General features: G+C 39.3%; 2 protein-coding genes across 2 annotated transcripts in view; one reads left to right on the forward strand and one right to left on the reverse strand.

Annotated features, from left to right (window-relative positions):
- LOC311066703 (lysophosphatidylcholine acyltransferase 1) overlaps nucleotides 1-12,848 on the reverse strand; it is a 52,379-nt gene extending 39,531 nt beyond the window's left edge. The window contains exon 1 of the mRNA XM_084088012.1: nucleotides 12,465-12,848. Coding sequence (XP_083944138.1) covers nucleotides 12,465-12,578 — 114 coding nt within the window. The 5' untranslated portion in view covers nucleotides 12,579-12,848. The remainder of the gene's footprint in view (nucleotides 1-12,464) is intronic.
- Nucleotides 2,628-5,819, forward strand: LOC311066705 (E3 SUMO-protein ligase ZBED1-like). The gene is made up of 2 exons (XM_084088014.1): nucleotides 2,628-5,623; nucleotides 5,739-5,819. Exons 1-2 carry the CDS (start codon nucleotides 4,320-4,322, stop codon nucleotides 5,785-5,787), a joined length of 1,353 nt encoding a protein of 450 aa, XP_083944140.1. The 5' UTR covers nucleotides 2,628-4,319; the 3' UTR covers nucleotides 5,788-5,819.
- Nucleotides 12,849-13,647: the final 799 nt, after the last annotated feature.

Below are 13,647 nucleotides of genomic sequence, written 5' to 3' on the forward strand. Positions count from 1 at the left end.
TTTTTTTATTTAAGAAATTATGTTGTGTATTTAATTTTTTTCTGCCAATCGAATGAAGACATAAAACATTAATTTAATTTATCTTTTTATTATATGGAATCAAACTTTTTGTCAAACAAAGTGGTGCACAAAAAATGTAAGTTTTATTTATTATTATTATTATTATTAGTGTTAGTGTTATTATTATTACATTGAGACATAGCTAAAATCTACTATACAATATTAATATATTTCTGTCATAATCTTTTCAAGTTATTTTGACGGTTTGCCATGAAGACCTTTGAGTTTCTGTGTATATGATATGACGATATTTTTCCTCAAATGAAATGGTAAAATCCTCATGAAGTGACTCTCATTGCTTTTGTGCTCTGGAGATGAGGTCATGCATTCATGTCCTCATATAGTGAGACAGCAGAGGTTAAAAACACTGCGAGCAACACGCATGCTTCAGTGTGTGGGAAATTAAACTTCACAAAGAGACACGCGAAACATGCAGGATTCATATTTATATAGTCTTTTTGCGGTTTAATATTCACAGACACGACTCTATACTGCGATTTGATTTAAGTGTGCTGACCTGCTTTTTATTTATTCATCAAAAATTTTACAAATTTTGTGAAATTCCGCGTTATACAGTGAATTCCGTTTATGACTGTATTCCGCGATTCTGTCCGAATTTTCCGCATCACGGAAATCATAGGGCCCTACCTAATGCCAGGGTCACACTTAACGACTAGCTGAAACATCCTAAGACTGAAATGAACACACTAATAGACTGTTTCCAATGAGCAGATTTTAAACATTGACTGTGAACACAGACTGAACGCAGCTGTCTCTGACTCTGCACATTTGGGCATGATCAGTCGTAAGTATCAAATTACATTCATAATCGGCCTTACAGTCGTTAAAGGTGCTCCAAGCGATGTCGCATTTTTTAGGTCAAAAAATATTTTGTCACATACAGCAAACATCTCCTCACTATCTGCTAGCTGCCTGTCCCCTGAACACACTGTAAAAAAACTCGTCTCTTTAGACAGCCCAGGCTCCACAAACGGCAACAAAAACAAACTGGCCCAGCCTGGACCACGAAACATAACAAACAGTGTTACAGCCAATAACCGACAAGAATGATTTGGGGGTGGGGGTTGGGGGGTTAATGCGCATGCACATGAAGGGGGGTGTGGGGAGTGGAGGAGAGAGAAGCATGAAGAGGGAAGTTAGCTAGAGGAGAGATGTCCTAACAACGACTAACGTTAAAATGTTATATTCTTGAGAATTTTGATATGGCCGACAAACGACCAAAAAAAACGACGTTCCGATGAATAGGGAAAAGGAGAAGGAACGTGCGAAGTCCCGAATTTACATCGGAAAAGTGTTCAAAAGGTGGCGAGAACTCCGCCGGCAGAAGGTCTTCCAATCCGAAATGCAGGTGGCTCTGTTTTTGCTGGACAGGTGGGTAAATCCAGTCTGTTTTTTCTAAATGGTTCATGATTGTTTCAGGAAGCACGGAAGGGAGGGGGTGGGGGGATGGGATGAGGAGGAGGGAGGGTCGAGCTAGTCTCCGTTTTGTTTGACAGTACTTAGTTTCAACGTCAGCAAGAAGTGACGTCACCCAACATCGCTTAGAGCACCTTTAAGTGTGTCCCCGGCGTAAGTGGGAGGGCCTGAAAACGACGCCGAGGTTGCGTTGCGTTGTCGAGTGACATTGTTTTATGTGCTGCTGGCTACTAACAACGAAAACAACGAGTGTTCGTGCATTTTGGGGACGGAGCAATGAAGAGAGGGTTGTGTTAGTTTGGGTTGATTTCAAATATCAACAGTCTTCAACAACGATTTTGAAAAATCGCATACTGCACCTTTAAATGATTTAGGTACATTACGGCACAGTGACTGTTAAAAGGTACTTTCACTGTTTTAATTGCTTGGTCTGAGGAGTTCGACCGATCTGGCTGCCCTTGCTAGTGTTCACAACTTCACACTGTATTTTTTTGGGTCTGAACTGCGGTTCACCCAAGACAGATAAATGCAAAGCATTTCTTGTATCCTTTGGATACCCCAGACCACCTTTTTAAACAGATTCAGGTACGATTCATGGGTGCACACCAGACCAGAGTTCAGAAAACAGCATTCACATCATACAAATGAACCAAGGTATATATATAAGTGGTGTAACGGTTAAGTGGTGTAACGGTTCTCTGTAAAAAAACTAACCATACAGTTCTCCACCCCGGCTTGGCATACACTTGCACCGTGGTTCATCTTAAATATGACAAGGCATCTAGCCTATAATACGGTTTATTGAAAATAACAACGTGTAAAACAGACAGACAGAGTCTTGCCAAATTAAACATTCAAGAGGCAGAAGACGCAAATGAGAACTGCTGTTGCTTGTAATTAGATTATTTGTTCTCATTTTCTTCATTTTTATTTGACTGTATAGTCCTGAATATAGCACATATCGAACCGTACTGAAACCATGATAAAAACTGAACCGTGAGTATTTTGAACCGTTACACCCAATATATATATATATATATATATATATATATATATATATATATATATATATATATATATATATATATATATATATATATATATATATATATTTTTTTTTTTTTGGAGAACTGCTTATAGTTATATACTACTACTAATTGCTTCCTGATTTATCTTCATTTATCTTCAAGTTCAAGTCATTTCTACAAAGTGCTCTGGATATTCAGAGCTGGAGTCTTGTATTTTGGATTAAGGAGATCACACAATTTCCATTTACTGAGTTTTTCCATTCACTATTAAAACTTTGTGCTGGAGAACTTGACATGAAGAGGGGAATAAAATGTGAATAAAAGGCAAAATTAAATCTGTTCATAATCTGTTCATCGAGTCTCTTCAGAAAATTTGGACTAAACCACTCGATCCATATGGATTAGTTCACAATCTCTTTATGAACTTTTTGAGGCGTCAAAGTTTAAGTTGCATAGACTGTCAATGGAGAGAGAGAAAGCTCTCAGATTTTATCAAAAAGATGTTCATTTGTGTTCCGAAGATGAAAGAAAGTCTTACGGGTTTGGAATGACATGAGGGTGAGTAATTAATGACAGAGTTTTCATTTTTGGGTGAACTAACCCATGAAGTGTTGCACTCTTTTCTCAGTGTTATATCTGGGACTTTCTAAATGAACAAAAAAAAGTAAGCTAAACAAATAGCCGATGTTACGAGAATCATTGTAAGACTAGAACGCACTATGGTCTGCAGAACGAGGTTACAACTTTACAAAGTTGTTGGGCTCCTTCAAAAATCCTGAATCTCACTGACTAAAGGAATGAACATTAGGCATAGCAAGACATGTGAAAGATCACCACCTACAGCCGCAAAGCACAGGAAGGCGTCAACGTGGGACTCCAAAAGAGTCGATTCCTCGACTCTCAATAGACCTAGTGTCGGAATCGACTCCAGGACCGGAAGGACCGGAATCGACTGCCAGTATCAATTCTGTATTATAATTTGTTTTGCTTCTCGTAGTGACACTCGCGCTGCCTGTATTTGCATACTTTATGACAGCAGAAGTGAAATAAATGCAATATTTGTCAAATACACACACAGACATTACAGAGTTTTCTATTTAATACTTCAGCACAGCTTAATACAGCATCTACAATCATTAAGTTCAACATAAGACTATACTATCAATGAAGTGGGGTCTACGTTTTTTTTTTTATCAGTTTTATTTTGATAAAACATAACACAATATGTGACCCTGGACCACAAAACCAGTCACATGGGTCAATATTTTGAAATTGAGATTTATACATCATCTGAAAGCTGAATAAATAAGATTTTCATTGATGTATGGTTTGTTAGGATAGGACAATATTTGGCCGAGATACAACTATTGAAAATCTGGAATCTGAGGGTGCAAAAAAAAATCTAAACATTGAGAAAATCGCCTTTAAAGTTCTCCATTTATGTTCGCGATTGTGCTGCATTCACTCACTAAAATAAATGTTTTATATATTTACGGTAGGAAATTTACAAAATATCTTCATGGAACATGATCTTTACTTAATATCCTAATGATTTTTGGCATAAAAGAAAAATCGATAATTTTGACCAATACAATGGCTATTACCACAAATTAGGGCTGGGTAAAAATATCGATTCATCAATGCATTGCAATTATTTGTTTCTCAATTCAATATCGATTCATCAAATCCTATGAATCGATTCAGCCCACCAGCCAGTGGCGGCGCTGTGGGCAACACTCTAGTGAGAGTGTTCAGCGTAGTACAAGACGCACTTTAAGTTACCAAAACAGCAAGATGACGGACAGCAGCTGCACTCCATTCAAGCCTGCACCACCAACGTTAAAAGCCGACGTTTGGGCTCATTTTGGATTCCACTGTAAGCCGGGAACAAATGAAGAGGTGGACAAAACCAAAGTGGTCTGTAAGCATTGCCACACCGTTCTTAAATATTGTAACAACACAACTAACTTGCGCAACCACCTAGCTCGACACCATGCAGATCTAATGCAACAAAAACAATCCAGCGTGGCTAAGCCGGATGATTCTAAACAGACACAACTCAACAAAGCCTTTCACTGCAAATTTCCTTCAGGCTCCGTTCGTGCACAGAAGATAACGGGATCCGTGGCCATCTACATCTGTAAAGACTTACGCCCATATAGTGTTGTTGAAAACGTGGGCTTTAAATACATGGTCAACACACTTGAGCCACGGTACGCCATACCTACGCGTAAACACATCACAGAAGTGGCCATGCCAAAGCTTTACATAGAGGTTAAGACGGAGGTTTTGGAGTCCTTAATGTCGGCGGAAAAAGTGGCGCTTACCTGCGATGGCTGGACCTCCAGAGCGACCGACCCGTACGTAACCATCACGTCTCATTTTATTTTAACTGATTGGGTCCTTGTGTCAAACATCCTGCAGACCAGAGCGCTCTTTGAAAGCCACACAGGGAACAATATTGTTAAATTTCTCACCGAGGCAATGAATGAATGGGCCTTGAATGACAAAGTGTCAGCAATTGTAACAGATAATGCAGCTAACATGCTACAAGCAGTTGGACTGACAGAGACATTGCACATTGGCTGTTTTGCACATGTCCTAAACTTGGCATCACAGGCTGCTCTCAAGATGCCTGGAGTATCAAGGCTTCTAGGCAGACTGAGGCGGATCTCCGCATTTTTCCACCGGAGCACCATAGCCAGCCACGAACTAAAAAAAAAACAGAAACTGGTGGACCTGCCACAGCACAAGTTAGTGACTTGGAATAGACGTTGGAATAGTGCATTTGAAATGGTGGAAAGATTTTTAGAACAGCAAGCTGCTATCTCTGCTGCACTACTTGCCCCTGAGATAAGAAAACAAGAGAAAGATCTGAGCTCCCTTACAGAGGCAGACATAACAGCAGCAGAGGCTGTTGCACTTGCTCTGAAGCCAATGAAGAAAGCCACCTTAGTCATATCTCAAGAAGGAACCCCAACTCTCTCTGTCATCGCCCCTCTGAGAGCAAGACTTCTGGAAGAGATGCATCCGGCCCCGACTGATCCTGTGATGGTGAAGGAGATGAAATCTGCTGTGCATCAGGATCTCCAGAAAAGGTATTTATTATCATTATGACACTTTATTCTAAGACAGTTGTTTTGTATTATACGAATTTCATAATGATAATTTTTATATTTTTTTGTAATAGAAATGTATTATATTTATTTTAAGGTATAAAGGAACAACTCTACTTAGCTTCTGCCCTGGACCCACACTTTAAGGCCCTGCCTTTTTTGACTGATGATGAGCGTGAGGAAGTCTTCACCCAACTCACTGATAAGACACTGGCAACTGAAAAAAGCTCAGTATAGTGTGAATAAAAACTATGTATTTTTATTATTAATGATACACTGCAATTATGAATTTAAACCTAACTATATTGTTATATACACTATTTTGAAAAGGGTGATAACTATTTACAATACAATTCCTTTGCTTTCTCAACAGAGTGGACCAATAAATGCAGAGGTCAATGAAGTAGAACCAGCTGAGGACTCTGGACCCCCATCCAAGAAGAAAAGAGACTCTTGTGCATTGGCAGATCTCCTTGGGCAGACATATACTCCAGAAGCAGACTCATAAAAACAAGAGATGATGCAGTAGATGAGGTGATGAAGTACAAAGAGGTAAAACCAGTACCACTCAGCACTAATCCACTCAGCTGGTGGAAGGAACATGAGGTGGAATTCCCTCTTTTGTCATGCCAAGCTAAGCGATACCTCTGTATTCCTGGTAGTAGTGTACCAGCTGAGAGAGTCTTCTCAACAGCTGGTGACATTGTCACAGCCCAGAGAAGTGCACTGACGCCTGAGCATGTAGACCAGCTGCTTTTTCTGAACAAAAACCTGCATGTGCACTAGTTTGATAACAAATGCTTCAGAGTTAACATGTTATTGTACTAAAATGTTATGAGTTATATGATGGAAATGTCTGTAATGTCCTACATATAGGCACAGTAAATAAGCCAAAGGTTCTCTGATCAGCTGTTCAGTGTTATTTATTGTGTTGATAAAATAGCACTTTGTAATGTTATATCTATGGTTGCACTTTTTTTATGAGTATGCACATTTTGTGCTTCTGTTTACATTTCTTTTATTTCTTTTAACTTGAATGTATAGGAAGAAAAAAATATACTTTCTACTACTTACAGTTACATGCACTTTAGAGGTGTTAATAAAGCACCTGTTTGTTACAGTTGTGGTTTGTATTCAACACATGTACAATATTGTACAGTTTGTTCTGCTAAACCATGACAGGAAACATACTGGGGTAAATTTGTTCTTAAACATTGGTAATACTGCACACATTATTTGAAAATATACTCAGGTACTTAATTACTTGTGTATTTACTTATTATTGAATCGATATCGAAGCTAATAAATCAATATCGAATCGAAATCGAATCGAATTGTGAAATTCCTAACAATACCCAGCCCTACCACAAATATACCCATGCAACTTATGACTGGTTTTGTGATCCAGGGTCACATATAACATCACGACTACATGAGCATTTACTGTTATAAAAAACTGATTTGTCGATCAGAATGTCCCATCCAGTACTGGAGTGGGAAAGATGTTTTTTTTTTTTATTCCTGACCCTATTTTTAAAATTAAATGGAGTCGAGGAGTAGACTCCAAAAAACCCGGAATCGAACAGACCTAAGAAATGCTCCTCTCCCCACACACTCTTAAAGAAAATTATAAAACACTAGCTGCTTTCCGACCGGAGGAACCTTTTCACAGTTCCTAGAACTATTGGCTAAAGTACCCGGATGTAGTGTTGTCAAAAGACCCGGTACTTCGGTAACGTTCCCGACCCGTTCAAACCCGGTTCCTTGATGCGCATGCATGCACGCATGCACTGAGCGCGTGCTGTTGCGCGTCCTCTTTATTAAAGCGCTGAGACACACACACACACGCATTGCGCGTGGCAAGCACGCTCATAATGTAAGAGGCGCCAGCGCGACCACAACATTGCCCAACATCAAATGGCAAACGTAATGCAAGCGGAACGAAACTGCTCGTTATTGTGTGGTTGAAGGACCGTTTATCAGTTTGGACCAGTGCAGCGCGAGCCGATCGTGATCATGCGACACTGTTACTACACAGCGCTAAGAGATCCAGTAAAGAAAGCATTTGAATTCGCAGAAGTAATAACATCGCTGCGAGATCTAGTGAGAAACATTCACATTTCTCCGTTATTAACGGATCAAACAGCGCTGATGTGGAAACCAGGAAGAAACATTGTGCCATGAATGAACTATCCAGTGTCCACAAATCAGCAACATTCACCATGGATTTACTGTAGTAACACTAACTGCAACCATGGAAGTTTGGCAGGAATAGTAGGCATAATGCCTTCAAGTAACATTACGTCAATTTTATTTTCACATTATGAATACAATTGATGCCCTCAAATGTTAATCTGAACTAAAATAAACCTTTGTTTATAACTACTACAATATTACATTTCATTTTTTCCAAGGAGCTGTTTTGTTTTATATGCTCCTAAGAAGAGTCAATTATAGCTCTAGAATTGCTCAAAGTAAAAAAAAAATCATACTTTATGATTTTAGTTTTAATAAAATTAAATCAAGGAAATTTCCCTGGCATTTCTTTCTTTTTGCTGTATCAAAAACGTACCGAACCGAACCGTGACACAAGTGTATCATATATATCGAACCAAACCGTGAATTTTGTGAATCATTACACCCCTAGTAATCATGTAAATTTCCTGCACCTGTCATAGACGTCCAAATGACGTCCAAAAAATTACCCAGTTCAAAGTTGGGTCATGGTTGGACGTCCAAATAGTGGACCTAGTTTGGATGTCGAATAGATGTCCAGAATTGGTCATGGACCGACGGACCCAATATAGACATGATCTGCACGTCTATACGACGTCCAATGTTTAGTGGGTAGTTCCATATAAGTTCATGGATAATTTGTTGTTTTGTCGTTAGTGAAAATCAATATTGACCTTGTATTTGAAAAAGGATCCTCATACTGTATAAAAACAATACTAATTCAGACTAAGTTCATTCGCATTTGGAGATTGACTATTTTTGAAACGGTGAGAACTGCGCTCTCCATGATGACGAGGAAGTATCAGCAAATAACTTATTGATTTCTAGCCCTTTGGTACCGAAATTGGTACCGAGAACCGTGGATTTTCACTGGTATTGGTACCGAATACTGACATTTTGGTACCGTGACAACACTACCCGGATGTCAGCGTGTTCGCACCACAGGAACTAGGAACGATTTTAGTTCCAGGAACTCCATTTGGAGGAACTAATTTAGGTCCTACTTCAGAGTAGGGTCTAAACCAGCACTATAGGAACTACCCGTGACGTTAGTGTATGCTGATTGACCGAACGCACGCGGAGCACCAGCACCCGCCATTTTTAAAACATCTAGAATGTAAACACACAGATTATAGCCTATATATTTACTCCAGAAACTAACTATACAAACATGGAAAACAGTGATAGATGGGTCTCTAAACCTTTATGCTGAAGAGAAAATCCAACGCAACTTTGAGGGGAGCAAGAGAAACATGATTATGTTTATCTGCCCAGCTACTAGCAACACTGGACATCAACCACACGGCATAGGCTAATAACCTTTTTTTCATATACTGTCTACTTTCTATAACAGTTCTATCTAATAACATATTAAACAGTACTGTTAGACAGATCGCTAACTAATAAACACAGAGAATGCGAGCATTGTTTGCTCTGGCGTTCTCAGCGCTGCCAAAATAAAGGTCCGTCGCTCCGTCAAAATAAAAGTCACCGTGCTTGCATCACTCTCTTACCCTTCCTACCAGTTCCTATGGCCACTTGGCCAGTGCGAACGCAAACAGCAAAACCGAGTTTGGGGGAGAGTAGTTCATAGAACTGTTTAGAAGTGGACAGTTCCTAGAACTAAGTTCCTGTAACTACTTGGTCGGAAAACGGCTACTATGACTACATTAGTTCATTTAGCAAACACTTATCAAAAGTGATTCACAATTGAGAAACATCCACAATTTCAAGTTTAATGTATTGCTAGATCGTTACACAAGCAAAAATAGAGGTGAAATGCAAAAGGGAAGAGAAAGAACAGATTGAGAGTCTTTGACAGAAACGCAATCTCAAAATGTTTTTTTTTTAGTTTTTTAGTTTTTTTAATGAAACTTACCCACATTCAAGTTGTTGATACAAAAATAAAAAAAAGATGAAGCTAGAATAAAACAGTTTTTTTGTTTAAAAGCAGAGGGTCTTCTTTCTTTTGATATATTGGATATTAAAATATTCACACAACAAAACATTCTGGGGGCCATGAAACTTTTGTAAAACTGATCAAAAATGCTGGCGGTGGCTGGCAACTTTTTTCAAAAACGCTGCCGGGGAATTATTGAACGTCTTGGGAAAACACGCTTTAAATTAACACTTAAAACACGGATTGATGGCAGAGGTAATAAAGATTAGGACACAGAACGCAATTGCTTCTGCAGGAAAAATCTAATGCACTGATACCATTTGTAAACATTACCATCATATCATTATATCATAAAGATTCCTCAAGGAGCCGAGAGCGATTTAAATTCACATAATAATTTTACGCACACATTCCACAAAGCTGAGTAAGCAGTACAAAAGCACATAATTACACCCAGCGTGGACAAAAATTATGTGTTTGTGCTACTAATGGCTCCACGTGACGTTCACTTAAAAACCTTTTGAGAAACAAGTGGGCTGTATACTAACACAATCATTACATAAGCAATAACTGTATACTTAACGTGGTGATGATGTTGTTTTAATTTAAACACTGACATCTACACAAAAGTCATAATACCCAAGCCAGTGCAGAATTATTGCTTTTCAAACATACTGGTTTTCAAATGTCTGAAAACATATAAATCTGTGGTTATAAACTGATATGACGCATTACTAGAGACAATCTCTGAATGAATGACGGTCTCAGGAGGAGTCTGTCCAACACAAAAATAACACAGAAGACTTGAACTACTTAAGATAACCCTGTTGGATCATTCAAAATGCTTCCAGTCATAGTAGCTTGACAATTATATTTCCCTACTCTAGAAACATTCTCACAGGAAAGGATGCTAATAGGGATTTGAAGTGAAGAAATGGGATGAAGGTGAAGTTTTAAAGTTGCCCTTGTGAAAACGGTCCAAGTGAGGAGAAAGCAGAGATTTCATGTGGAATAATTAATGCGATATTGTTCGCTGTACAAGACAGAAAAGCTAAGAGAGATTTCATGTGCATTTCACTGGAATAATTCATGGGATATCAGTGTACAAGCAAGAAAAGCCAAGAATCTGCACATGATGAGACTAAAAGAGCTCTGACCACAGAAGTCCTTGTGATATCTGTTACATCACTATAAAAATATGAAGTGTAACAAAACTTTCCTTACAGATAAAAACAAAGCAAGCATGAAAACTGAAGACTGATTATTCAAAGTTGGTGTCTGACAAATAAGAAACTTTTGTCTTGAATGGCCCACTACCTGAGGCTTCAAGATCTCTCGTTTAATTGGAGAGCTGAAGAATTAAAGGATTTCAGAGGCATAGATCCGAGAACAAAAGCCTTCAACACTGAGATGCTAAAAGATCCTGGAGAGGTCAATTCAGCACATGTTAATTGCTTGGCAGTCCCTGAAAAGACTGCTCGTCACACACCTTTACATGTGCTGATGCATTCAGGGCGACTGAACTCACACATTACCATGAGATAAGTAACTAGGCGTTTTCTTTTTTTCTGTATACCCTCATTCTTGGGAAGGTAGGGAGTTCTGATTATATATATCAGGGATATGTATAATTTAGGGAGTCTGATTATATTTTTGATTATGTATTTTCTGATTAGAATTTATTTGAATTCAGGAACTTATATTTACATCCAAGAGTCTGAAACTACACTGAAACCTGTTTTCATTTAAAACTTGAATTAAAATGTTTTATGATTTAAAGATGAAAAATCAAGAAGAAATACCCATTTAAAACTGACAGCCCCATAATCAATAAACAAATGAGTCACCGATCATGTGCCTCTTCGTACAGCGAGTGAGATTTTCTTTCTTCCATTGAAGCTAAAGAAGATCTTTGGATCATCTCAGATCCCGCTGGAAAAACATGATCATCAGCTTTAGTTCATGTGGCTCCAGTCCTGCTGACCAAAATACTGAAGACATCCTCTCATTCATGTTCCACTTCAACTTTTCACTCAAACTGTAATGATGAATACGAGTTTTATGCAACATTTTAACTAGTGATCATTGCTTAAAAAAACTGCAACTTGTAGTTTATTGATAGAGACCTCCATGAACACACATGGACTTCTTCACCCTGCAAAGCTGATTATCTGTCAAGCAGCTGCCATCTCTCCACACACACACACACACACACACACACACAGGACAGACAGACAGACAGACAGACAGACAGACAGACAGACAGACAGACAGACAGATAGATAGATAGATAGATAGATAGATAGATAGATAGATAGATAGATAGATAGATAGATAGATAAAACAATACACAGACAGAACGATAGAACGATAGATAGATAGATAGATATAGACTTTTCTAAGTGATATGACGTATGATGGATGTTGCACACACTGGCATGTTATAAACTCCAGCTGATGGCGCAGATCAGCGAATAAAACAAAAGCCCGTTGTCGCCTCACGTGTGCCGAAGAGCGCTTCTGCTGCAGCTGAACATGCATGATTCCTGAATGCTGATAGGCTCCTCGAGACCGAGTGCAACATGTAGCACAGGAAGGAAACTCATCTGAGCAGGCCAGAGAGGAACATCTCATGGCCTAACGTTACATCCCCATCCACATCAGCACACACACAAACGCAACACATACCTGGAGCTTCTGGACGGGCGTGAATCGTAAGTCATGCACGAACGGGTTCCTGAATGGAGGAGGCAGCTCGCGCTTCTGTCCTCCATCCGCATGTGTGGTCTTGATCAGCCTCATCCTCGAAAAATCCCAATCAATTGCAGTCACCGAGCCGCCGTGATATCCGTATCTGCGTCCTTTAGGCCTGCGGATTCCACTCGAACGCGTTATTATCTATCAGTCCTGGAGCTTGAGGAGCGTTGAGGGATTAGGAGGATCATGTATTTGACGAACACTCCTCTTTCCGTGTGCGCAACAGCAGCAGTCAGTCCCGCTGGATGTCATGGAGGGACAGAATCCTGCCGGTTGTGCGCATGCGTGGGCCCGCTCCTCCTCCGCTCACGCCATAAGATACTCCACTGTGATGTGACTACGCATGCGCAGATCCTCCATCCGCTTCAATGGGCGGTAAAGGTTGATGGCTAACAGCTTCCAAATATGAGGGACCCCCATCCTAAAATTCAAAAGGCATCTATCTTTTATAAACACCCAATTTATACACTGAAAAAAATAAATAATATTATTTTAAGAAGAAATAAGAAGAAATCTACACTTCGTTTCTAAGTTACATTATACATTTTTTTTTTTAATGCTCACTATAGTAGTGTAGCCTACTGTAAAATGTATTTATTTATTTGGTTGTTTGTTTAATTGGTTGTTAGATTGTTAACTATATTGTTTAATTTCAATCACATTTTTATTCATTTCAATTTAAAGTTTAAATTCCTATTAGTATCTGACAGACAAATGGATAGCAATACATACAGTATATGGAGTTGACTAGTTAACTAAGGTTCCGGAGCGGGCCACACCTCAACCAGTCACCTGACTTCTCAAAACCTTCATATATCCTTCCTAACCCTCTCTCATCCATTCAACCATCCATATCATCCCCTCTTCTCTTCCCTTCCCTTCCAGGTTGTATCGGGGGGTCCTGATCTATGGAGTGAAAACAGTCTCAAAACCTTCCACAAATGCACTCGAGAGATCCACATGCGTGCGCAGCAATCCACAAATGCACGCGAGAGATCCACATGTGTGCGCAGCAATCCACAAATGCACGCGAGAGATCCACATGTGTGCAAAGCAATCCACAAATGCACGCGAGAGATCCACATGTGCGCGCAGCAATCCACAAATGCACGCG

This window comes from Abramis brama (assembly GCF_963993115.1).
Source record: "Abramis brama genome assembly, chromosome: 17".
Taxonomy (NCBI): domain Eukaryota; kingdom Metazoa; phylum Chordata; class Actinopteri; order Cypriniformes; family Leuciscidae; genus Abramis; species Abramis brama.